The following is a 27,932-nucleotide window of genomic DNA, read 5'->3' as shown; positions in this document are numbered from 1 at the left end:
TTGTGTCAGACATAGGGGATATAAAATGAAAAAGCTGGCATACTATGCTTACTTTCATTCCATAATGTCACCTGGGATTATTTTTTGGGGTAATTCATCAAGCCAAGCTAAAGTTTTCTGGGCACAAAAACGTGCAGTAAGAGTTATATGTGGTGTGAACTCAAGAACATCCTGCAGAAGCCTGTTTAGCAAACTAGGGATACTAACTACTGCTTCCCAATATATTTATGCCTTAATGAAATTTGTCATCAAAAATATATCACTTTTTCAAACCAACAGCTCAATTTATGGAATCAGTACTAGAAATAAGAATAATCTCCACAAGGATTTAAAGTCACTTAGTCTTGTACAAAAAGGTGCGCATTATTCAGGAACACACATTTTCAATAACTTGCCAGCAGTCATAAAAAGCTTAACCAATGAAATTCAGTTTAAGAGAAGCCTAAAGGATTTATTGGTGGCCAACTCCTACTCCATTCATGAATTTCTCAGTAAAACCAACTGATTAAACTTCAGCACCATTTCAGTGCAGTAATGTGTTCACTGTAAATAAGTATTATAGTAGTTGTATTACACATTTATTACCTTATAAATAAACTATTTTAAATTCAGTGCATTAGTATTTGTAAAATGACTTTCATATAGTGTTCATTGAAAAATGATGATCATTCCACTTGGGACCTGTGGAATGGTACATTAGCTTATTTGTTTTAGTTGTAAATATTTGTCAAGTATTGTTGTTTTTCTGACATGTTCTACATCCTGGAGGACCACCTCAAAACGGAGCAATTGGAATGAGAGTAAATCTAATCTGATCAAATCTAACCTGCTCTCACAGTTTTATTTATGCATTTATTTGGTCCAAGAATCATTTTTAGTACACTGTTTGTACACATGATACAGGGCAAGGGTAAACATAATTAAGTTATGATTACAGTAGTCATTGTGACTATGTGGTGAACACAATCAAAAGCATGTGGTAATATAAATTGACATACTTCATTGCTTCTACATATGACAGCAGTAGTTCTTAAGGAAACTACATGATCAACACAAAGTAAATTATAGTATGAAGTGACATAACATATAATTAACCATGTTTGGTAAATGATGTTTACTTATTATGATGGCCCAGAAATTCAGAGATGATAGAAGCAGTGTCAAACAAGAACTGTTTAATGTATTTAATGTCAGTAGCATTTTAAGTACTAAGGCACATGGTTATATTTTGTAACTCTAGTATGGTACACTCCTCTTTTGCTTAAGTTTGTACGTACTGTGTTTATGTGTAGGTTGATTCTGCCTAGTGTCATATGCATGTATATCATAGTTATGTTTAAAGATTTTTGTTTAAGATGCTCACTTTTGTATCAAAATGGGTCTACAGGAATCACTGCCTTTAACTTTCTTTATCACTGTAATAATCTTTTTCTGTATTTTAATTAGTTGTGGAATTCCCCCAGAAATTATTCTGCATGTCAGTAGTGAATCTATATTGCCATGGTAAACTGTCATCACTGATAAGCATTTGTAGTTGGAGTGAGAAACCTAATAGCATACATAAGTATATTCCATTTTTTAAATGTTGTAGCAAAGCTCTTGTGGAATGTAAGTACTTTACAATTAAAAGAGATAATGTTGATGCCACCTCCCTATACACCAAAATCCCTCCTGCCCAAGGCCTTGCCACTATCAAACACTACCTCTCCCAATATCCTTCAGATGCCGAACGCACCACCTTATTCTTTATACACCTTATCAACTGTACCCTGACCCACATCTATTCTTTCTAAGAAGGGAAGGTTTACACACAAATATGTGGCACAGCCATGGCCACCAACCTGTTTATAGGCCATCTAGAGGAAACTCCCTTAGCCTTCCAGAACTCCTTCCAGAACTCCTAACCCCCTAGTCTGGTTCAGGTTTATTGATGATATCTTCATGATCTGGACTCTGGGCCTAGACACCCTATCCACAATCCTTCACAACCTGAACATCTTTTCTCCCATCTGCTTCACCCTGTCTTCCTCCACCCAACAAGTCACCTTGCTGAACGTTTACCTCCTCCTCTGATGGAGCACACATCTGCCCACATTAAACCCACTAACCATCAACAGTACCTGCTTTTCGACAGCTGCTATCCCTTCCACACCAAAAAATCCTTCCCATACAGCCTAACCACCTGTGGATGATGCATTAGCAATGCTGATAACACTCTTGCCCAGCATGTGGAAGGTCTAACAAAGGCCTCCAAACAGGCAATGCCACTCAAACCTAGTCCAAAAATGGATTTCCTGTACCATATCCTTACATACTCAGACTCCTCCCACAACCCTATCACAGCTAGAAAGGATTGGCCCTCTGTGATCCAATATCACCTGGGACTAGTACCACTGAACCATATTCTTTGCCATTGATTGTCTCATTTTGCACTGAAATGAGGAGCATCCTATCCAATATCCTTCCTAACCTTCCTAAAGTGGTGTTCCATCACCCTCCCAACCTACACAACATCCTAGTCCATCTCTATGCCACTCCTATTTCCATTCCCAACCCCCTTGTCACAGGCACCTGCCCAATCCACTCATCCAGGACTTCCTACTCCACTCCTTTCACAGGCTTACTGTACCCCATCAGAGGCCAGGTCACCTGTGAAAGCAGCCATGTCATATACCAATTCTGCTGCAAACACTGTACAGGCTTTTATGTTGATATGACAACCAACTAGCCATCCACCACGATAAATGGCCAATGCCAAACTGCTGCCAAGACAGACAAACTGCTGCCAAAACCAAAATGTCAACCCAGTGGCACCACATTCAGCTGAGTACAACATGCTTAATTACAATGACTGCTTTACAACCCAAGCCAAGTGGATCCTTCCCTCCACCATCAGTGTCTCTGAACTACACACATGGGAGTTATCCTTGCAACACATTCTCCACTCCTGTAATCATTCTGGTCTCAATCTAAGGTAACACACTGTCCCTGCACCCTCCACCCAACAGTTTCCACTTCCTCCATCCTGTCACCTCCTCCTAGTACCTGTACCAATGTCACCTTTAGCATGTGCTGCTTACCACCAGCTCCTACAACCATGCTAGCCCATGTATCTGCCAGCCCGCCCTCCCGGATTCCTAGCCAGCAAACCGGCCACCTCTCTGAGCTGCTAGCCACTCATCCCCTGTGTCGGCCCCTGCCTATCACCTCATCTCCCTCCACCCAACCCATGCAACACTAGCCCCCCCCCCCCCCCTCAATAATCATTTCACCTGCTGAAAAATAGAATTAGCACAGTTAGTCTAGCTGACACCATGTAGGAGGTTATCCCAAAATTGTATCTTGTGGAAGTCCATACTGGATTGTTTGGTTATTACTGAAAAAACTAGAATTTGTGTGTGTTTCACTATCATTGCATTTTACAATTGTTGAAGTACAATTCCATAATTACTGAACTTATGCAACAGAATGTCACAATCAGTAACATCAAAGGCTTTACCAGAATAAAGAAATATTCCAGGAAAAAGTGGATGAGCATTGCCCTGAAAAATGGCACCACCATACAACTGCGTGAAAGGTAAAATGATAGGACACAGGAAGTCTGATGTGCCATTGTGCCATCTGAGTTCCCCTAATCACTACCAGCTGTGACCTGAAGTCATACCTGATGGCTCCCCACACCACGACATCAGAAGTAACAATGCAGTGTCTCCAAAACATTTGAATATCTGGACCTCTCCCCAGATCAGTGCCATGCCTGCTGATGGTCACCTGAGTTATTATCGAAATGTAATTCTTTGCTAAACACAAAGTGACATTGTTCATCAACAGTCCATGGTTCCCAGCCATGACACCAGCCCAAATACAGCTGTTTGTCTTGTGATGTTAACAGCAGCCTCAGCATGAGCCAGTATTTCACTAGTACAACTGTTGCTAGTCTCCAATCAATGATGTGGGGTGACACAGAGTGTTTCAGTGAGTCCATTGCTTGTTTTCAGATGGTTGGCACAGCTGTGAAGGAATTACGATGTGCTTGGTGCACAATAAAGTGATCCTCCATTGTGGTGGTCAGACACGATTGCTGGGAACCTTCACAACGAGTATGCCTGCCCTCACTTTTCCCTTTTCCATACAGCCCCACTGTCACTTCTGAATGCCCCACAAATCTGGATATTACACAATTTGAACAGATGGTCAAATGGAGACTTACAATGATGTCCCTTCCAAAATGTCAGATGCTGATAATGCTGTCCCACATATGTACATGGCATCTTTGTGTCCTTCACAGTGACCACTCGGCATCTTATGCCGCTTATGGCCCTTATATATAGCATCAAGCCTGATAACAGTAGCATTCTCTGGTGGCTGTTATATTTGTCACAGAGGATAACATCTCTAATCACTTACATATTTGCCAAGGGCGCATACATGAATGATGTTACACTGAAAATTGACATCCAACTACGTCTTCTGGATGCTTCATTTCTATGCAAGTATTGGTACTCTTTCAGAGGGAGTACTGTGTGATGATAAGGTTAGCATCAGAATGAAAGGAAAGCTTTACAAGTCTGTGGTGAGACCTGTGATGCTGTATAGTGCAGAAATGTGGCCAAGTACGAAAGCCCAAAAGAAAAAGATGGAAGTGGCAGAAATGAGTATGTTAAGGTGGAGGAGTGGTGTGACACAAAAGGATAGACTAAGGAATGAGTACATCGGGGCAACAGTGAAAGTAGGGCCCACAGGGAAGAAGATCAAAGAAAGTAGGCCAAGATGGTATGGGCATATACAGAGAAGAGGGGAGTACTATGTAAGGAGAAGAATTGAAGACCTAGAAATTAAAGGACCAAGGAGAAAAGGAAGACCGAAACTGAGATGGAAGGACAAGGTAGCAGGGGACCTACGGGAGAATGGATGGCTCAGAAGAAGCATTGGATAGACAAGATCCAGCGAAGCAACATCCACCCCACATGGTGTGGGAAAAGGCTGAGATGATGATGATGATGATGATGGAGTATGTGTTGATTTTATCTCTTAATGTTAAAATTTTTAGAAGTGCTACGGTAAAAAATATTGGAATGAGGGCCGATATTGGTCAACAAGAGTTTGGGACTGATGGACCAGCACAGACACGCATTTCTCCTACAAACTCTGCAGGAAGGAACAGTCAGCAAAATGTTATTCGAGAGATTGCTGGACCTATACAGTATGCAAAGCATACTGTTAGGGGAGACACCTCAGCTAGTGCCCTTCATCTATTTATTATTGAAAATATGTTGTGCATGGTGAAAAAAATTCACTGAAACAGAAGTATGCATTGTACGCAACGATAATTTGTGGAACTTGAATTCAGAGGAGTTGGAAGCATTTATTAGCCATACTGTATGCTCGAGGTATGTATGGTACATGGGTTCTTTGTGTGAGAAATTTGTGGAGCCATGAGTGGGTCCTGCCGTTTTTACTCAAACAACGGCAAAATAGTTTTTTAACAATGTAAAGAAGCAGACAAATTTTGTTTGGCATCTGAAATCTAGCACATGTTTGAAGTTTACTGCATTGCATGTTACAAACCCACTGAATTCTTACCTGTGGATGCAGTTATATTTGATGAAATGCTGATGTCCATTCACTCAATAAATGAGGAGCAAAGTATGGCATAAAGTATTGGTTGCTCACAGACACTAAAGTTAAGTATGTTCTAAATGGTTTTCCTTATTTGGGAAAAGGCAAGACCTGTGAATACTAGCCTGGGAGAACAGAACACTACATCTCATGGAACCTTACTTATGAAAGGTGAGAAATTTTACAACAGACAGCTTCCTCACTTCTCTCAAGCTGGTAAAAAGTCTGGAACAGAGGGCTACAAGCATTGAGGGCAATTTGAACAAGAGTACAAGGGAAGTGCCACCGTCTGTGAGTAAAGGACAAGGCGTACTTTATTTAAGTGTTGTTTATAAGGCTGATGACATTTCTGTAATATCTTACCAAGGAAAGAGTTAGAAAATGTAGTTATTCTTATTTCTGTGCACTCCAGCGTAACAAACACTCCACAGTCAGTCAGTTTGTATAATAGCACTGAATTCAGCATAAAGAGGTATGATGAGGTGATGGCCAGGACATTTCTATATCACTCTGAATCTGGCTATGATTAATGCTCTTATGTCGTGAATCACAGTAGAGCAGCGATTAGCAGTCTAACAACACTTTATTACATAGTCACAGAACATACAATATAACAAGTCAAAGATACATTGTCCTAAGAGTAAACAAACAGTCTCTCACTTGCGAGAAGTACATCACTCTGTGACATCCTCCCCACCCTGGTCGACCTCCAAAGGTACGGCCAGCTGCACAGGACGACTAATGATGTGACCTTCTGAGGTCCGGAGTATTATCGTCCTTACCCTGCCGTCTCTTCCTGGTAGTACCTTTTCTATCCTGGCCTTCTTCCACATATGTCGCGGACGAAGGTCCTCTTGGATCAGCACGATGTCGCCAGGGCGAAAGAGGATGACTCGTCCCGATGGGCGTTTAACTTCATGGTAGTTCCGGAGCTCCAATAGGTATTCTTTAACGCAACGGTTCCAAAAACTGTCACAGAGTTGCTGTCTCAGTCGGAATTCCCTTGTTAAATTCGTGCTCGCTGAAGCCTCTGGTCCCGTCGGAATAGTCGTAAGTTTTTCTCCCGCCATAAAATGGGATGGTGAGAGTGCATCACAATTATCTCCTGGTGTGATGGGCCTGGAGTTCACCGCGACTTCAATACTGATCAATGTGGTGTTCAGTTGTTCCTCAGTGAGCTTTGCGAGTCCCAGTACGTTCCATAGGCAACGCTTTATAGTGCCCACCATTCTTTTCCACCATCCTCCCCACCAAGCCACACGGGAGACAATGAATTTCCAAGTAATACCATGGTGGGTGAGGAACTGATAAGATTTTGTGGTGGTTAATGCCTTCCAAAGTTGGGCTAGTTTCATATTCGTGGCGTGGAATGTTTTCGCGTTATCTGTATATATCGTGTGGGGTAGTCCGTGTCTTCCGGCGAATCGCTGAAGTGCCATAAGAAACTTGTCCGTTGACAAGTCTGTATAGAGTTCGAGGTGTACAGCTCGTGTGGTAGCACATGTGAAAAGAGTGATATATGACTTGTGCGTTTCCGTCCCCACTTTGATGAACAGTGGGCCAGCAAAGTCTATTCCGGTTACAGCAAATGGTTTGGCAGGTGAAACTTGTTCAGGTGGCAGCGGTGCTTCGATCTGTTGCCCTCGTGGATTCTTCAAGATCTTGCATGTGAGGCATGAGTATAGGATTCTTTTGATGGCCTGACGAGCTCTAAGGATCCAAAATTCGGTTCGCAGTTCGGATAGTACAGAACGAACACCAAAGTGATGAAGGCGGAATAACCAATTGTGTGAAGTGGTGGGAACCGTCAAGGAGTACAGGATGTTTTTGTGCCCTGTTTAGGCTAGTGCACTGCGGTCGACCTCCTAGATGTATCAGTCCATCTTCTAGGAAAGGATTGTATCGTGCGATTTTTGACTCTCTTGGCAGTGGTAAGTTATTCTGAACTGCATGTAGTTCATTGGGGAAGGAATCTCTCTGGCCCACTCGAATCCAATACATTTTGGCAGCTGATAATTCGGTGGCTGTAAGTTCTCCTGAAGATTTATTCTTCTGACGAATGTTGTGTAGGAAACGGAGAGTCCATGCTGTGATACGAATGAGCTTCCAGTATGAGCTGAATTTAAGTAAGTTCAAAAGGCTGGTTGGCGTAGATATCGACAAAACTTGGCTCTGCGTTTTCTTCCTCTTTTCTTCGGGAGGAAGTCGTACCATCGTTGGAGTATCGTTGTTTGGCCAGCATTCAGGGGGGCGTGTAAGCCAAGGCAGCCCATGCCACCAAATGTCCAAAGAATTCATTTGGTAGCCGAGGAGTCCACGTGAGAGGTGGTCAGCAGGATTGTCTGGTCCTGGGGAGTGTTTCCATTGCGTGGGAGTCGTGTGTGTTTGTACCTCAGTTACACGATTACAAACGAAGGTCTTCCATCTGTTAGGATCACAGCGAATCCAACTTAGTGTTATTGTAGAATCCGTCCACAGTATCGCACGGGCAATTTTAAAGTCTGTTGTGCGGCAAAAGTAACGCAATAGTCTGGTCCCAACTACTGCTGCTAAAAGTTCGAGTCGAGGCAATGTCACCTTCTTAATAGGAGCAAGTCTGTTCTTGCTACAGACTAAATGGGTTGCGACGTCATTATCTAAGACAGTACGAATGTACAAAGCTGCTCCATATGCCTTTTCCGAGGCGTCACAAAATACGTGCAGCTGAGAGTCTCTTCCATGAGCTGTAGCTATCCATCTAGGGACACGTATATGTGACAATGAAGGTAAGCTAGATATCCAAGTGCGCCATCGTGCCCTTAAGTCCCAGGGCATAAGTTCATCCCAGCCAATTCCTCGGCACCATGTGTGCTGGAATAGCAATTTCCCAACAAGAGAAACTGGGGAAAACAGTCCGAGTGGGTCATAGAATTTAGCCATACATTGTAAAAGGAGTCGTTTGGTGGCTGGCTCTTCTGACGACCTTCTGATGATTTCTCTAGGATCGATACAGAAGTAGTCACCTGCGGTGTTCCAGTCTACACCTAAAACTTGAGTCTGGGTGTGGAGTTCTCGCCCTTCTGCCGTCCAGATAGTGTGGAGTTGTTCACAGTTGGTAGCCCATTTTGATAAGGGGAGACTGATCAATTTCATTAGGGTTACAAGTTCATAGTATATAGTTATCACCAAATTATCACCTTCTACTGAGATCACAAAATCGTCCATGTATGCAGTCTTGTTTATAAGTGGTGCTACGGTGGGAAATGCTGTCATACACTTGTCGGCAAGTTCTCTTAGTGTTGCAGAAAGTAAAAATGGGCTGCAGGTCAGGCCAAATGGGAGTCTGTTAAAACGGTATTCTGTTAGTTCGTCCATCGTTTGAAGATTTCCTGTTTGATCCTGGCTAATCTTGAACCAGAAAAATCTGGTCAACTCTTTGTCCTTTTCGTTCAAGGTTAATTGAAGGAAAGCTTATGTGATGTCCGCGACGATAGCCGTAGAATATAATCTGAAATGCAGTAAAATTTCCTGAATCTCTGGTAATAGGTTCGGTCCTACTTCTAATACCTCATTCAGAGAAGGTGCATTGTTTTCGTGAGATGAGGCGTCAAAGACTATTCTCCACTTAGTGGTTCCGTATTTCTCCTTCCTCACTGCATGATGAGAGTGGGGTGGGAGCGACCTCTACTTGCCCCTTCGTAATGTAGTCTAGCATAAGATCGAAATACATTTGCTTAAATGTCTCTTGACGTTGAAATCTTTCCCCGAGGTCCTTGAATCGTTTTCCCGCGATAGGTCTGTTACTCGAAAGCACTTTATGTTGTATTTTGGGAAGTGTAACGACTGCTCGATGATCCTTTATAGAGAAAGATGCTCTAAACTCTTCAAGAAGTCTCGTATCCTTGTTGTTCACAGGTAGATCCTGATCGGCATTAATCCCTATAGTTTCCAAGTCCCAAAAGCGTCTGAAATCATTGTCAGAGTGCAGAGGAGATCCGTCAGTCTGAGCAAAATTTACCACGGTTGCATGCACACAGGCTTGTGACTTGTTACCACTAAGTATCCAGCCAAACAGAGAAGGAACTAATACTAAGGTTTCAGAGATGCGTATGGGCGAATTGTGCTTCACTATCTTCCAATAAAAATCGCCTCCTACAAGAATCTCCACGGGAAGATCTTCTGTTGAATCGGTTTTCGGATCTGCTAGCGTAATCTTACGGGCATCTGGTAAACTCTTTATGTGTTGTGGAACGGAAGACTGGTGAGAAATAACGTGAGTACTTTTGAAGGCAGTAAGTGGCACTGAAGAATTCAGCCGAAGCCCCTTCATATTAAACTAAACAAGCCTGCGGTGGCGTGGGCATGTAGGGTTTGATTCAAAGGAACAAACAGACAGTTCTTGTCGGTCTATCGTTTGCAGTTTGAGATCATCAATCAGCGATTTTGCTATGAACCTGGACTGACTACCTGCGTCCAGTAGACATCGCGTTGTCCTGCTCAATCCTGTAGGTCCTGAGACGCATACTTGAGCTGTCTGAAGGTACGTGTATCCGTGGGGAGCGACAGATACCTTTCCCACGGAAGTAACGTTTGTCTGACCCGCAGGACCCCTAATATCCTTTCGTTCCTCACAAATGGACTTATGATGCAGTCTTTTACAGTTAACACACCGAGCCTTTTCTTTCTTTTTGCAATTTGACACTTTGTGGCCACGTTGAAGACCAAGAAAGCATCTGTTTGCTAGTTTCAATTTATCTATTCGATCATTAACGCGTACGATCTTCTTACAGTCTTGCGCCCAATGACTGTCAGATTCACAAAAGACGCAGAATGGTTCCTTTACGCTGGTATCCTTCGGAGTCGATCTTTTAGATTTCGTGTGTACGTGAAGTGTGGACGCTGTGGGAAGGTTACTAGAAGTGCTTGAAAATTCACCACGTATCTTCTGCGTGGTAAGCGCCCCGTCGACTTCCTCGTTCAGAAACTCCATCAGTTACAAAATGTCCCCTTCGGATATTCCTGTATGCTTGGCGTGAATTATCCAGCGGCGGCATATATCATCCGGAAAAGCGCGTAAAATTTTCAGCGCGAGGACTCAACCGTATCCGTTCACGTCTTCCCCAAGTGCCCGGAGAGCTTGAATACGTCACTGGCTTTCAATGAATGTTGAATTAAGTTCCTCTGGGGTGGACAGCTTAATTGGTTTTATGGCTTCGAGATAATCTAAGTGGGCTTGAATTATTCGATCCTTGTTGCCATAACGCGCTCGGAGAATCCTCTTTGTTTCTGCGTACGTCTCGGCCGTCACCGCAATACCGTCCACTAAATACTTTGGTTCTCCCGAGAGATAGCCGCGAAGAAAAATGTGTTTATTGATTGTAGTTACCGTCGGATCTTTGTCAATCGACTGCTCAAACTGCTCCCAGAATCGCGCCCATGTCTCAATATCGCCTGAAAAAGGCTCAAGTTTGATCGGCGGAAGTTTTACTGAAGCTGTGGGAACACTCATTGTTACAGATTGTGCCAGCGGATTGTCGGGAATCTTTATGTCTGCTACCGATTTCGCAAGCTGTTTTTCTATTTCGTGAGACAATCGGGAAATTATGAGTTTCGCGGTGTCTATATAATCTTCGCATTTAGGAACATCATCTTCGTATTCGCCATCGTCTAACAACTCGTGAATATCCTCATCTAATTTAACGAGGCGGTCCAGAACGCTTCCCAATCTGTCATTGTAATATTTATAATCCGCGATTTCCGATGCGTCGGGCAACCTTGCAACTTCCGCCACGAGTCGCGTAATGTTTGCTCTTTCTCTCATACGTTTTCTCTTTAGAGAGTGTAATTGCGCTTCTGGTTTGTGGTCTGGCACATCCATTCCGTCCGATTACTCGAAAGTTTAAAGCAGTGTCGGCTAGCGATCAGCTGGTCCTAGTAAGACGTTATCTTTGGATCGCTAGTCGAAGTAGTTCAATTGATGGTCGCTAGATGGCAGCACTAGTCATAAACAATCTACAGACGTAGCGTAGGATCTGATAATTCGTTAAAGCGCTAATCGAACAGCTACAATAGCAGTACACAGCGGCAATAATGTAATCAGTTGCCTTTACAAATGGCACTACAAAACATGTTGCGTGATAATTCAATTGAACTTAGCTGTGTATGATGGCGGTTGTCGTCGAAGAGCTTGCGTGGTGTAACAAATCGCTGCAGTAAACCCCGTCGTAGTATTGCCGCGTGACGTGCTTCCAGAATTCGGTTCACTACGACAATCGTGGCATTGTCTCGGGCAAAGTCTATCCCGGGTTTCGGCACCAAAGTCTTATGTCGTGAATCACAGTAGAGCAGCAATTAGCAGTCTAACAACACTTTATTACATATCACAGAACATACAATATAACAAGTCAAAGATACATTGTCCTAAGAGTAAACAAACAGTCTCTCACTTGCGAGAAGTACATCACACTGTGACAAATGCTCACACCCTTCACAAGTTGACAACAGATTCTATCATCTCTTGATTGTCTTTTATAATGAAGGCTGTAGAAGAATTAGTGGTACAAGACAGAAATTCTCACTCTAGACTTCATCTACTTTGATAGCTGATGGAGGAGGAGGAGGAGGAGGAGGAAGAGGAACATCTAAGCAAACTAAATGAAAACCTTGCCAGGTTGGATTGTGCAACATAAAAAGCTAGATGTGTGTGTTTTATGTGTGAAAAAATAGCACGTGGTTCATGTCTAATTAAACAGATGTGTAAAAAGCACACTGGAGTAGCTTAGTAAAACAGTACTTACTTGTTCTGGATAAAAGTATATAGCTAAGAAATCCTCTGATAACATTTGACATCTATGTTATATCATGTAAAACACAAACATTGAAAATATAAGCAATTCTATGTATCTCTTATATGGTGTCACTTATTTTTGTATTATGTAACATAAAAATAAAATTTATCAAGTTCAAGTAAGAATTGCCCACATTATTATTATTATTATTTATGAAAAAACAGTAAAATCATTATTAATGGCAAATATGAAATATCATTACATTTTCTAAAATAAAGCTTTTTAAAAATGTGATAAAAACCTTAGCGGTCAGTTGACCTTCCATGGGTGTTCTTTTGGACAGATCTAAGCTGGGCATTATGGTGTTAAAAGAGATGCCTACAAATTTTAAGTGAGTGAACCCCACATATAATTCTAATTACTTTCTTTTGTGCAACGAATAGTTTTTGCCTAATCAAGGTGTTATCTGGCAAGACATCAGTGAATAAAAAGATCTTACTGACTCCTGTATCCCCAAAGTCAACAATTATTCTTGCAGCTAAAGTAGCTAAACCTAATGTTTTAGCTGGTCTACTATTTGGATTTTCTACTTTAAGTTTTCATTAACATGTATGCAACAGACTGGAGCTGCTGTGAGCTGTGCAACTTGCCTTATGTGCATGCATCATTTTCACTCTCTATAAGGAATAGAACTAGTATGTGAGAACTTTGGTAGGGAAGGCAAATGGTCGACTTCAGTTTTGTGGGAAAATTTTAGGTGAGAGTGGTTCACCTGTAAAGGAGATCGCATATAGGAAACTGGTGTGACCTATTTTTGAGTACTGTTCGAATGTTTGGGATCCATACCAGGTTGGACTGAAGGATGACTTTGAATCAGTTCAGAGGCAAGGCTGCTAAATTTGTTACCGGTAAGTTTGAACAACATGTAAGTGTTACAGAGATGCTTCATGAACACAAATAAGAATCCCTAGAGGGAAGGTAATGTTCTTTTTCAGATACACTCTTGAGAAAATTTAGAGAACTGGCATTTGAAGCTGACTGCCAAATGAGTCTACTGCCGCAAACATAAATTGTGCGCAAGGACCATGAAGATAAGATACGAGAAATTAGGGCTCATGTGGAGGCATACAGACAGTCTTCTTTTCCTCACTCTATTTGCGAGCGGAACAGAAAAGGAAATGCTTAGTAGTGTTGCAGTGTATCCTTCACTATGCACCATACAGTGGTTTGTGGAATATCTATGTAGATTTAAGTTGATGACAGTTGCTGTGATCATGCCTAGATAAGTGGGAAACAGTGCCAGGCCTGGCATTCAGAAGTCATTTACTCCTGGCAACGATGGCACAGAGAGCCATCGGAAGCTTGAGTGTTTTATTCGAAATGATGTGACCCAAAAACCCACAAGATTTTATGCATACCCAAAACTCAGAATTTCCTACCCTGTTCATCACTTCCTGTTAGTGTACCAGGTTAACAGGTAGTGGAATATTTTTCACTGTGCTAAACTAGATGATCTATGTTTTCTTAAAATTTAAAGCACTGGCAGGCCAGATGTGGCCCTCAATTGGTTTCATTAGGGCCTGCAGAAGAAATCTGTGGGCAAGGGAGAGAGGTGCACATATTGCACTCCGCCCAGAATGAATTTTTGGATATTGCTGCGGACACTCAGCTCTCTTTGATTTAGCAGCTCATGATGCATACCAATGAATTTTGGGTTTCTCTCTTGTGTGCAATGCCATTTTGCCCCCACTGCATCTGAACAGCAAAGAGAAATATGCTCCTAGTCAGAGAGCGAAGTTATGTGCATGTGAAGACTATGAGAAACAGCTCACTACCTTGAAGAGGTGTGGGAAGTATTTTGGTCTCTGGGTCAATGCCGTCAACAAACACGTGTAATTTAGTGATTACTGTCTTCATCTGCACTACACATTGATACACTCCTGGAAATGGAAAAAAGAACACATTGACACCGGTGTGTCAGACCCACCATACTTGCTCCGGACACTGCGAGAGGGCTGTACAAGCAATGATCACACGCATGGCACAGCGGACACACCAGGAACCGCGGTGATGGCCGTCGAATGGTGCTAGCTGCGCAGCATTTGTGCACCGCCGCCATCAGTGTCAGCCAGTTTGCCGTGGCATACGGAGCTCCATCGCAGTCTTTAACACTGGTAGCATGCCGCGACAGCGTGGACGTGAACCGTATGTGCAGTTGACGGACTTTGAGCGAGGGCGTATAGTGGGCATGCGGGAGGCCGGGTGGACGTACCGCCGAATTGCTCACCACGTGGGGCGTGAGGTCTCCACAGTACATCGATGTTGTCGCCAGTGGTCGGCGGAAGGTGCATGTGCCCGTCGACCTGGGACCAGACCGCAGCTACGCACGGATGCACGCCAAGACCGTAGGATACTATGCAGTGCCGTAGGGGACCGCACCGCCACTTCCCAGCAAATTAGGGACACTGTTGCTCCTGGGGTATCGGCGAGGACCATTCGCAACCGTCTCCATGAAGCTGGGCTATGGTCCCGCACACCGTTAGGCCGTCTTCCGCTCACGCCCCAACATCGTGCAGCTCGCCTCCAGTGGTGTCGCGACAGGCGTGAATGGAGGGACGAATGGAGACGTGTCGTCTTCAGCGATGAGAGTCGCTTCTGCCTTGGTGCCAATGATGGTCGTATGCGTGTTTGGCGCCGTGCAGGTGAGCTCCACAATCAGGACTGCATATGACCGAGGCACACAGGGCCAACACCCGGCATCATGGTGTGGGGAGCGATCTCCTACATTGGCCGTACACCACTGGTGATCGTCGAGGGGACACTGAATAGTGCACGGTACATCCAAACCGTCATCGAACCCATCGTTCTACCATTCCTAGACCGGCAAGGGAACTTGCTGTTCCAACAGGACAATGCACGTCCGCATGTATCCCATGCCACCCAACATGCTCTAGAAGGTGTAAGTCAACTACCCTGGCCAGCAAGATCTCCGGATCTGTCCCCCATTGAGCATGTTTGGGACTGGATGAAGCGTCGTCTCACGCGGTCTGCACGTCCAGCACGAACGCTGGTCCAACTGAGGCGCCAGGTGGAAATGGCATGGCAAGCCGTTCCACAGGACTACATCCAGCATCTCTACGATCGTCTCCATGGGAGAATAGCAGCCTGCATTGCTGCGAAAGGTGGATATACACTGTACTAGTGCCGACATTGTGCATGCTCTGTTGCCTGTGTCTATGTGCCTGTGGTTCTGTCAGTGTGATCATGTGATGTATCTGACCCCAGGAATGTGTCAATAAAGTTTCCCCTTCCTGGGACAATGAATTCACGGTGTTCTTATTTCAATTTCCAGGAGTGTAGATTGCAAACTTTGGTTGTAGACAAAGCTGGCATGAAAATTACTGAGTAGTTGTGAAATATGGCAATTTGAACAAGGGGTCATAACTTCACGAACAAACTAGTTATTTGCTGTCAATTCACTTGTAAAGTTCTATGTTACTTGTTTGTTAGTTTTACAAGTCTTTCCACGCACCTTTACTGATTTTATTCACAAAATTACTTTGAGTTAAGAAGAGAAAAACAGATTCCGAATGTCACCAGTTCCAGGTGAAATGGACAGAGCATTATTTCTTTATCATGTACAAAGATGATGTGTAGTGAATATCTCTTTTGAAGGAATATAGTATAAAAAGGCATTGTTCTACGAAACACACTGCTCAAAAACAGCCTAAAAAACAACTGTGGGAAGACAAAATTAAAACAACAATTTTCAGTTTGGATAAAAAGTTTGAGATTTTCTTTGTATAATAAATTCTTGTTCTCTTGAAAAAATGTATTCAGAGTATAATTTATTGTGTTGGCAAGCTGGACAGCTTAGCACCAAGCCATGGACACAAATGTTTTTTCTTTATGTGCTAGGAGTGCCACTGTTGGGTCACATGACAAAGTGGCCTGCTAGCTTATGTAAGTATGTGAATCAAGCCCACAAGCCACCAAAGGTTGCCCATGGCTAGTTAAAGCTATCTTGTTTGTGCAAAACCAGTCAATAACTTTCATAAATCATCAAGTCCTCTTGAGGACAGAAATTCTCTACTGCAGTCTGGCTTTAACTATTTTCTTTAGCTACATTGGATTATTCACACCACTCCCAATAATGTTAAAAAAAATGAGCCCATTCAAATGCCAGAAGAGTGAAAAGGATACTACTGACACCGGATTTCAGGTAGAACTAGCTCTTGACTGTAGAAAAAGTATGCAACAAATTGTGACTACTACTTTTCTATTTCTGGAGTATGATGCTGGATCCATGTTTCACAACCAGTAACAATACATACCAAGAATGATTATATTGAGCCAAAATGGATATGAATGTCTTGACACTTGACCTTGAGTCTGTCACTAAATGCCCATTGTGTACACAATTGGTGGTCCTTGAGAACATCTGAATCCGTGATTGGATAAATCTGATACTGGCATTCTATTTTCCAGCCCAAGTTGCCACTGAAATACACAGATTTTCAAAAACTGTGGTGCTACTGTGTTCAATATTTATACCAGAAAGAGCTGTAATGGGAAAACTGGAATGCAGTGCATCAATGAATGTCATATCAATTTTTGTCTCTCTTTATCCTGTTCCACATCTTAGTTTGCTGATGTGTAAATGCACACTCTAACATTGTAGTATCCCCTCACGGGATGTTTGATTGTTCACATCATGTAATGTTGCCAATTTACTGCTACTTTATGACTCACCATCTCTTAACTGAACTGGATTGTTGGATTTGAAAAATTGATACTATAAAGGAAGAAATAACTTACAAATGCTTTCTTCACTGCTGCTTAAACAGTTAAGCCACTCTGTCAGACTGATTTTCCTATCAAGATTGATGTCGCAGTATCGTGGAAATCTTTTACCACATTTCCGCAACAGCTTGTTGGCAGTTACCATTGTTCGGAAGTGTTTCCACTCCTTTCTCTCTAGGACCTGTATTAAAAAGGAAAAAAGAACACTATTAAATTATGCCATTTCAAAATTTATTTTTTCTAGATCTAGCCTTCAACATTAGGAAACCAAAAAATTTATCTGAAGTAATGTTGTAATTACTTAGGTGAAGACATCTGTGTAAATAAGTGTGCTTGAGTATTTTACTAACTCCTTTTAAATTTATTTTGTACCCTACTTATTGCTGCCATTTAACAAGAAAGTGAAATGCTGACCAATTTTCAATTCATTCATGTGAAGTAATTGGCCATTAAAGGCAACTCTATACTTCTTCAAAGTCTTGCTTCTAAGAACTCTACAAGAATATGACCCATGTGCTACAGAAATTTTTATAGAGAGAGAGAGAGAGAGAGAGAGAGAGAGAGAGAGAGAGGGGGGGGGGGGGGGGGGAGGGGGAGGGGGGCATCCCTTCCAGTGACCTTTCAAGGACACTTAGAAAATTCAGATACTGTGAACTCGAGATTGAAGCTTGTTCACTAAGCATTGACCTCTTCTGGAAAAATAATTTTCATCTACATGTATACTTTGGATAATTAGTATTTTCACAGCAAATTATTATAGATAAATATACTTCTGCATCAGCATTCTTAAATCTGTGAACATTATTCAAGTCCAATTGAAGATTATAAAAATTTGTTAATGGGAAGTCTTTGAGAGACTATAGATAATAAATGAGTAAAGGTGACAACTCACCATATACTCGAAGCATTAAGAGGTTGATAAACTAATGCACAAGACTGGAAACACTGTTAAGCATTCAACGTCCTCCTTCAAATATAACTAGTACAGGTTGATAACATTGTACTGGCACTGCAGGTTGACTGGTGTGAAGGTTTGTAGTAAGTGGACTGAGCAAGGGAAAATGGAGGCAGAAATGATTATGGAGGGTGAAAGAAATGAATGAATGAATGGAGGAATGAATGAATGAAGGCTAACTGGTGAGAGGTGAAACCAGTAATCCCACTGACTAGGGATATCGCACTGGTGAGCTTTGTCTGGTGAAGGCAAAGGGATTTCTGTGGGATGTACAATGGCGTGAACGAGTGAACTGGAAAGGGAAGATAGAATAGAGGAAGAATGAGAAAGCAGAAATGAAGATATGAGTGTAGAATGAGTGAGTGGGTATAATGGGGACAGTGTTGGAGATGAGTGTGGAGTGGTAGCTGGCAAAGGTTGAGGCTAGGAGGATTACTGGGTAGAAGTATGTGTTGTAAGGAAAATCCCATTTATGTAGTTCAGAGAAGCTGATATGGAGGAGAGTGTTTGGGATACCGATGGCATAGTTTGTGAAGCAGCCGTTGAAGTTGAGCTGTTGGGTTCAGGAGCATGTTCAGCCAATGGATGGTCAACTCTGCTCCTGGTCTCAATTTGCTGGTGACCATTCCTCCTGGTGAACAGCTGATTGGTGGGCATGCTCATGTACAAGACTGTGCAGAAATTACAGCAGAGCTGGTATATGATACGATTGTTTTCCCTGAAGGCCCTGCTCCTGAATGGGTCTGGAGGACGACATGCTGTGAGAGTGCATAGGGGAGGTACCTGGATCTTTCATGTTACAAGTGGTTGGGTGTAGGTGTGGCTGAAAGTTAAAAGAGTGTATTTCACACCTTGGGTTAGCACCAGAATGCCACTTTGAGAGGGTTGAGGATGACTGATTAGTATGTTCCTCATTGCTAGACTTAATCCTTCCCACTGCTTTGATTACTGTTTCATTTTAAAATGCAACAGTGGACCTAAGTGGTGCCCACTGTAACAGATTGCTGTACAAAATACTTACGATTCTTTTTAAAATGTTGGAACAGTACCAAGTAATTTATCTTAGTATTTGTCGTTGGTCAGCACACAAAATGAGAGCCTATCTTGCTCAGAATGACCTCATAGTCTGTTGACACTTTTCTGATATGGTGTCAGCTATTTCATATATTTTTAATTATTGACCATCCAGATCATATTGTGGACTTTCTGGCTGTTTTCATCTCTGGTTGCAGTTTTGGAATGTCATTCAAGATAATCATGTTTGAAGGATCAGACTACTTATTCTTGATCTTCACCTACATTTCATGGTTTAGGCACTAAGCCTCTTCCACCTTCATGGAAGTGTCTCATACTGTCCACCTTCATGGATTGTCTCTTACTGCTGCCAGTTTGTAAGCTGAGGCTAGATTGGGAAGTTGTTAATGTCCATTCTTCGTACATGTTAATACCAGGTGTTGCAATATTTGGTTATTCTGTTTTCAGTTGGATATGCTTTTGGTTCTTGACACACTAGTCTGTTATACACCTTATGAACCTTAAATGGCTTAATAAGTTTCCATCGACAGTAAAATGTTTGACACAATTTTATGATGCTACACAATATCTAGTTCATCAATTAAAGTGAAACAAACAACAGTACTTTGGAAAGCTGTACACCAAATATTTTGCAGATAGCACTAAAAATGACACACATTATTGTGTGACATGTACCATCACTATAGAAAATAAACTTCGTTAATACTGTTTTCATCTCTATTCCAGACTAAGAAATACTTTCCTTTTCATTCAAAGTGCATGACTATTTGATGCAAACTGGTATAAATAACAATTGCCGATAAAAGCTCGTTGTGGAACAAATAACCAAAAATTGAAGATAGATCAAAATATAGAAACATAATTACGAAGTGAGAAGGTTTCAAGAGAAAATGTATCAAGAACACCAACAAGAAGAAAATGAGTAGCAGAAGAGAAGGCAGATTAGTATTGGAGGAAACAAAGTTCAATAAGCAGCTTACACCTAGTTCTTAGTTGACCTGTAAGAGAAAAGGGAAAAGGGAAAAGGGAAAAAAAGCCAGATGTATGAATTATGAGTTTGTAATGATTTAAATGTATACATACCTTGCTTTTATTCTTATCAAGTGCGTTGAAATTCCACACGGCAATTTCCTCTTCTGGTGATGATGGTAGCAAGGGTCGAGATTGGCTGCAGAACAAAAATAAATCTTCAGACTTATCACCCCACTTAAATTTTATCCCCCTATACTCTTACTACCACTTTATTAGTTGAGCCATGTTATCCACATATGATGTTTTTCTGGTTTGATTACTTGAATATTTTCTATTTAATTGCTCAGTAGTCATAGGTGCCATAAAAAGTATAAAACTGATTTATAATAGGCACAAAATCAAAGGTAAAATTGGTAGCTTGTTCTAGAAACAATTTAGAAAGTATTTCTTTCTGGAGCTTGTAATGTATGCCTAGTCGTAGATATTGCTAATTGCTATAATCGCACTATTCACTCCCATTTACGGAGCTTGTTAGCACTTGATGTTAGGTTGGTACCATTAAAATGCATTGTAGTAATCGCTGCTGCTTGCTGGATTGCTGCTGTGTCTCAATGTTGATGCTGGCTCTAAATCTGGTTGTATAGGGGTAAAAAGATGAGGTCCCGTGTTTTTTATGTGCTTTTGATGATAAAGAACGAGCGAAACCAACAAATATGTAAACTTCAAATATTTATTACTCTGGTGGCCATCTTAATTCCACTGTCCACCAAAGACCATGACACAACACAAAGTAGTACTTCCTTTACATGTTCTTGGCATTGTTTATCCACCTCAAACAATAACACACAAACACACTTTACCAAAGTGACATTCTGACTGCGCACCGACCCTTATTGCTGCTTGTATTTATAACATTGTCAAAGAACTACTAAAAAGAGATATAGTTTATAAGTCACATGTACATCTGTTATCATAATTTGTGCAGAAAAGTTATTAATTTGCATCAAGTGACATAATTTAACATGTTATTAAAATGACAGACAGATTTTTTGACTTGACAGAATAATTCTTTGTTACAAAAAGGCCGTTTTTTAGAAGTTTGTCAATTGACTTCTCTAATTTGCATAAATAAGTAAATAACATGAATTATTAAGAATTACATTGGTTTTCGTCTAAAATAGGATTGATTACGTAAATACTGAGTGAAAACGCTCCTAGTGAACAAATAGGTTTCACTGGGTGATTTTTATTTAAGGAGATCCAAAATACCTAAGTTGGCCACAATTTTTCGTACTTCATATTAATTATTTAAGATGAACTTAGTGTTTTTACATGATGACATTTGCTGTATCAGTGATCAAGTGATATTAACTTTTGTGTGGGTCAGTTATTCAGTATAATTTAATGGGTTGACTGTTTATGGAGACATGTTATGCAATCATTGTTAACATACACAATAACTTTTCTATAATCATAAATACTCGTTAAACTGGTTGAATTTGGAGGGTATCGCATACTTCGGTAAAGTAAAGCCTTTAATATGTTCCGTTACAAGCTTTTAAGAACATTGATACATTATTTAACTCTCATGGATAAGTATACCCTACTTTTTTTAAAAGGCAGTATGCCTTGTAAGCTTACAACTCAAAGAGTTATCTACAGCAGGTGCAGAGTGATTGGTTAATGAGACATATGTAGATAAACAGGGGTATTTGTGAGAAAGCCCAGTCTTAAGTGACTCAATTTAAAATGTGTTTGTAAAGGTTTGAAGTTCAGATTAATCCAATGGAGTTTTTAAAGAGGGAACTTTATAAGCCCCCATTTCCTAAAGATCTGCATATTCATGTTTCTAGGAAATAATGATTTGGATGTATTTTTCAGGAAGGGACCAGTTTACCTATACATGCTTTATTAGTTCAAACTCACCATTTTTGAAAACCCTTATTTACATTTATGCACTGTAATACACCTTGGAGTGTGTGGATGGAGGATACATTGTGTACCAAAGTCAAGCCACTACTCACCCCTAACCTTTTCTGGTTGATTTGTAAATAGTGTATCACCATAAATGACTGGCAGTAAACCTGTCAAATGCTCAATTTTACCATCATGCTCATTCAAAGACATATGTATGGAAGGAAGTAACACAATATGTGTTTGAAATACCATGCAATTAAACTTTGTACCACGATGTGTACATGGCAATGCATTGATGATTGGTATTAATTCCGTATGGTGTGAAGTCATTACCTACTGCAATTAGAGCCTCTAAACATCATGGAATGGAATCACAGAGGATATGAACATGTCCTTAGAGCACTCTTTTTATATGGTTTGTTTACAAGCCAACAAAACATCAATAGTGGTTGCTGGATGACAAGCTATATCTTTCTGACCAACCGTACACCATACATGTTTTGTATGGCACACATCATACTGAATGTGTAGACCCGCGGGTAGTGGCACACATTCTCTCAAGATGGTTGACATATCCCTTGCAAAATGTGGGAGGGTATGGTTCTGCTGAAATGTGGGAGGGTATGGTTCTGCTGAAATGTGGAATATGATGTTTCCAGAAGGAGTGCAACTTCCTAGGCCTTTAAAATCTCCCTCATTTATTACTTGCTGTTCAGATTACATGTTGGCAGATTGTGATCACCATTATTGAATTTAAATTGTGTGTAGCGATTGCTGTAATGCAGGTTAAAACAGGGTTCATCTGAAAACATTACATTTCATCACTCAGTGTGCTAGTGATGGTACTCAAGTACCTACTGCAGTCAGAGGCCTTCATAGCTTCTGGACAACAGAAGCCAATGCTTTGTAGTTCATGTCATCATCAAACAAGTCAACACCAGAGGTTGCCAAACTGTTGGCACAGACAGGTCAATACCAATCACAGTATTCCAAGTTGAGGTAACATTCTTAATCAAGCTGTGAGAGTCAGTACAGCCCTGTAGATAAGATGGCAGCCATCCCATCTTGTGGTCACATTTGTGCATTTGTGTACTCATTTCTTGGAGACTGTTCATTGTCTCTTGAATTTACACATCATCTAATATTACACCCTTTGATATCATTGTTGCATACTGACACTTGGTTTCATTTTTACCCTTGGTTTGATGGCTATTTCACTGAGCAAGTTTGGCGTAATACTGAAATTTGAATGTGCACTCTTGGAATTCCAAGGAAATCCTCCATGATGCATAACATGTTTTCCACTGTATTTCAAGTAACATTCTCACAAAACTGTCCATCTGAATTAATAAACTTGTGATCGAGTGCACAATTCTAAGATCCTTAATTGATGAAAGATATTAAAGAATAGTTCTACCAAATTCTTTATGGTAAGACTCCAAAGTTGCATTATCGAAGACGGTGTTTAAATTCTTGCATGACCACCCAGATTTAGCTCTTCCATGATTTCCCAAAATAAAGCACATGTCAAGATAATTGTTTTGAAATGGAAAAACCAGATTTTTTTTCTTGTCCTTCCTCTATCTGAGCATGTGCTCTGCACATTATGACTTGACACTGATGGGACATTAAAATCCTAATCTTCTCTTTTATACTATTATGTTTCAGCTCAAATCCTTCTGAACACATACTCACGAATATTTCATATAAAAACAAAGATGAGGTGACTTACCGAACAAAAGCGCTGGCAGGTCGATAGACACACAAACATACACACAAAATTCAAGCTTTCGCAACAAACTGTTGCCTCATCAGGAAAGAGGGAAGGAGAGGGGAAGACGAAAGGAAGTGGGTTTTAAAGGAGAGGGTAAGGAGTCATTCCAATCCCGGGAGCGGAAAGACTTACCTTAGGGGGAAAAAAGGACAGGTATACACTCACACACACACACACACACACACACATGTCCACATGTGTGGATGGATGTGTGTGTGTGTGTGTGTGCGAGTGTATACCTGTCCTTTTTTCCCCCTAAGGTAAGTCTTTCCGCTCCCGGGATTGGAATGACTCCTTACCCTCTCCTTTAAAACCCACTTCCTTTCGTCTTCCCCTCTCCTTCCCTCTTTCCTGATGAGGCAACAGTTTGTTGCGAAAGCTTGAATTTTGTGTGTATGTTTGTGTGTCTATCGACCTGCCAGCGCTTTTGTTCGGTAAGTCACCTCATCTTTGTTTTTATATATAATTTTTCCCATGTGGAATGTTTCCTTCCATATATATATATATCAAACTGATAAGACTCCAGACATCTAGGTAAGTAAATAAGCCTTGATATAAACCATGCATCTACTCCACACATTTAGGTAACTAACAGGCTTTCATATACACCCTCCACGTATAGTTTACATATAAAAGTACAATCTACCTTCTGTATCTAAAAGTTGTAGTAAGACACATTTTTAAACTATGGTATTATTGTAATATGAAGTACTAGTGAACCTGGCAATACTTTGCCATTACTAAATATGTACGGGAATTGGGAGCGTGTACGGGAATTGGGAGCGTGTACGGGAATTGGGAGCGTGTACGGGAATTGGGAGCGTGTACGGGAATTGGATGTATGTAAGGGAATTGGATGTGTGTAAGGGAATTGGATATATATCTACCCTAAACTCCCTCCCCCTCCTCTGACCTTGAGTCTTATTTATTGTTACTACAAATGAAACCTTCATTGGGAACTGAAGTCACTTAAAATGAATGGCTAAATTTGTTGTGACCATTGGTATACAGGGTATGAGAGAGATCTCTCCACCTACTGAACCTGAGAGGATGTTGTTGTGGTCTTCAGTCCAGAGACTGCTTTGATGCAGCTCTCCATGCTACTCTATCCTGTGCAAGCTTCTTCATCTCCCAGTACCTACTGCAACCTACATCCTCCTGAAACTGCTTAGTGTATTCATCCCTTGGTCTCCCTCTGCAATTTTTACTTCCACACTGGCATCCAATACTAAATTTGTGATCCCTTGATGCCTCAGAACGTGTCCTTCCAACCAATCCCTTCTTCTAGTCAAGTTGTGCCACAAACCTCTCTTCTCCCCAATTTTATTTAATACCTCTTCATTAGTTATGTGACCTACCCGTCTAACCTTCAGCACTCTTCTGTAGCACCACATTTTGAAAACTTCTATTCTCTTCTTGTCCAAGCTATTTATCGTCTGCATTTCACTTCCACACATGGCTACACTCCATACAAATACTTTCAGAAACGACTTCCTGACACTTAAATCTATACTCTATGTTAACAAATTTCTCTTCTTCAGAAATGCCTTCTTTGCCATTACCAGTCTACATTTTACATCCTCTCTACTTCAACCAACAGTTATTTTGCTCCACAAATAGCAAAACTAATCTACTACTTTAAGTGTCTCATTTCCTAATCTAATTCCTGCAGCATTGCCCGATTTAATTTGACTACATCCCATTATCCTCATTTTGCTGTTGTTGATGTTCATCTTATATCCTCCTTTCAAGACACTGTCCATTCCGTTCAACTGCTCTTCCAAGTCCTTTGCTGTTTCTGACAGAATTACGATGTCATCAGCAAACCTCAAAGTTTTTATTTCTTCTCCATGGATTTTAATTCCTATTCTGAATTTTTCTTTTGTTTCCTTTAATGCTTGTTCAATATACAGATTGAATAACATTGGGGATAGGCTACAAGCCTGTCTCACTCCCTTCCAAACCACTGCTTCCCTTTAATTGTAGATAGCCTTTTGCTCCCTGTATTTTACCCCTGCCACCTTTAGAATCTGAAAGAGAGTATTCCAGTCAACATTATCAAAAGCTTTCTGTAAGTCTACAAATGTTAGAAATGTAGGTTTGCTTTTCCTTGATCTATTTTCTAAGATAAGTCATAAGGTCAGTATTGCCTCATGTGTTCCAACATTTCTACAGAATCCAAACTGATCTTCCCCGAGGTCAGCCTCTACCAGATTTTCCATTGGTCTGTAAAGAATTCATATTAGTATTTTGCAGCTGTGGCTTATTAAACTGATAGTTCGGTAATTTTTACATCTGTCAACACCTGCTTTCTTTGGGACTGGAATTATTATATTCTTTTTGAAGTCTGAGGGTATTTTGCCCGTCACATCTCCTTGAATTCCCACCTTTTTGCAGTTTCTTCAGTTCTAATCTACAGTTCATAACCAGTAGATTGAGGTCAGAGTCCACATCTGCCCCCGGAAATGTCTTACAATTTAAAACCTGATTCCTAAATCTCTGTCTTAACATTATATAATCTATCTGAAAACTTCCATTATCTCCAGGCCTCTTCCATGTATACAACCTTCTTTCACGATTCTTGAACCAAGTGTTAGTTATGATTAAGTTGTGCTCTGTGCAAAATTCTATCAGGCAGCTTCCTCTTTCATTTCTTACCCCCCATTCCATATTCACCTACTACATTTCCTTCTCTTCCTTTTCCTACTGTCGAATTCCAATCCCACATGACTATCAACTTTTCATCTCCCTTCACTATCTGAATAATTTCTTTTATCTCATCATACATTTCATCAATCTCTTCATCTGCGGAGCTAGTTGGCATATAAACTTGTACTACTGTGGTAGGCATGGGCTTCGTATCTATCTTGGCCGCAATAATGCGTTCACTATGCTGTTTTTAGTAGCTTACCCACACTCCTATTTTTTATTCATTATTAAACCTACTCCTGCATTACCCCTATTCGATTTTGTATTTATAACCCTGTATCCACCTGACCAGAAGTCTTGTTCCTCCTGCCACCGAACTTCACTAATTCCCACTATATCTAACATTAACCTATCCATTTCTCTTTTTAAATTTTCTAACCTACCTGCCCGATTAAGGGATCTGACATTCCATGCCCCAATTCGTAGAACGCCAGTTATCTTGTTCCAATACTTTGTGTCAGTTGTGTAGTGGGAAACTTTAGACAATTCATTATTCTTTGATTATGAGGACATACATAATTGAGATGGTACTTAAAGTTTTCAGTCAAGGGTACTTACACTTTAACTTTACTTTGTTATTTAAATGCTCTTTAACTTCTGTAAATGCTAGATTCTACAGATAACTACTTACATTCATAATTGATCCAAAAATAATCTTTATAAATCATTAGAGTGTGGCTGCCTTAGGCTTTACACAGGTCATTTTTCATTTAAAATATACTGACAGGACAACAAATTATTTCCTTTGTTATTTAATTTTCTAACCCTTACAAAAAGAGTAAAAAACTGGGGGATGCATTAGGAAAAACACACACACACACACACACACACACACACACACACACACACACACACACACTGCTGAACATAGTCAGGTAATATAATAAGATGTGTTGTTTATTACCTTTCCTGACTGGTCCTGTTCCTTGCAGATATCATTTTCTTTGACATCATGTCCATAAGCTCTTTAAGGAACAACTGCTTACGGGGCTCAGAACAACCTAAATCGACGTACACCAATTTTAAAATTACTTGTGAAACACATTGAACTTATTCTATTTATGCCTTACTCTAACATCATTACCATTCATTGGCCTTCTTGGAGCAGGAACTGCATCGCATTTTGGTATCTGATCTTTCACAGGTGTTCCTGGTATTGGCTTGCCGCTGTCTTCATGAACACACCAACAATAACCTGCGTATGGTATCATAATTAACAACATGAAAGATGTCACATTCTGTGTGAAATAGTTAATTGAATATGACAATACAACACTACCTATCAATCAGAACTTTTATTTTCACCATCTACAAATGTATATTCATATTGGGTAGGATACAATATTGTATTATTTTTATTTATGATTATTCCTGAAAATGG

The 27,932-nt window shown here is 40.8% G+C and overlaps 1 protein-coding gene across 4 annotated transcripts in view; it reads right to left on the bottom strand.

Annotated features, from left to right (window-relative positions):
- The window catches only part of LOC124612651 (SPARC-related modular calcium-binding protein 2), a 776,165-nt gene that overhangs the window by 2,445 nt on the left and 745,788 nt on the right, over nucleotides 1-27,932 (bottom strand). For all 4 annotated transcript variants that reach the window (XM_047140958.1, XM_047140959.1, XM_047140961.1 and 1 more), the window contains 4 exons: nucleotides 27,636-27,746; nucleotides 27,456-27,552; nucleotides 20,263-20,347; nucleotides 17,205-17,370 (listed from right to left, as the gene is read on the bottom strand). In XM_047140958.1, coding sequence (XP_046996914.1) covers nucleotides 17,205-17,370; nucleotides 20,263-20,347; nucleotides 27,456-27,552; nucleotides 27,636-27,746 — 459 coding nt within the window. The remainder of the gene's footprint in view (nucleotides 1-17,204; nucleotides 17,371-20,262; nucleotides 20,348-27,455; nucleotides 27,553-27,635; nucleotides 27,747-27,932) is intronic.

Source organism: Schistocerca americana, chromosome 4, assembly GCF_021461395.2.
Source record: "Schistocerca americana isolate TAMUIC-IGC-003095 chromosome 4, iqSchAmer2.1, whole genome shotgun sequence".
Classification (NCBI taxonomy): domain Eukaryota; kingdom Metazoa; phylum Arthropoda; class Insecta; order Orthoptera; family Acrididae; genus Schistocerca; species Schistocerca americana.
Note: the sequence above shows the minus strand (reverse complement) of the source record. Positions and strands in the feature narration are given on the sequence as shown.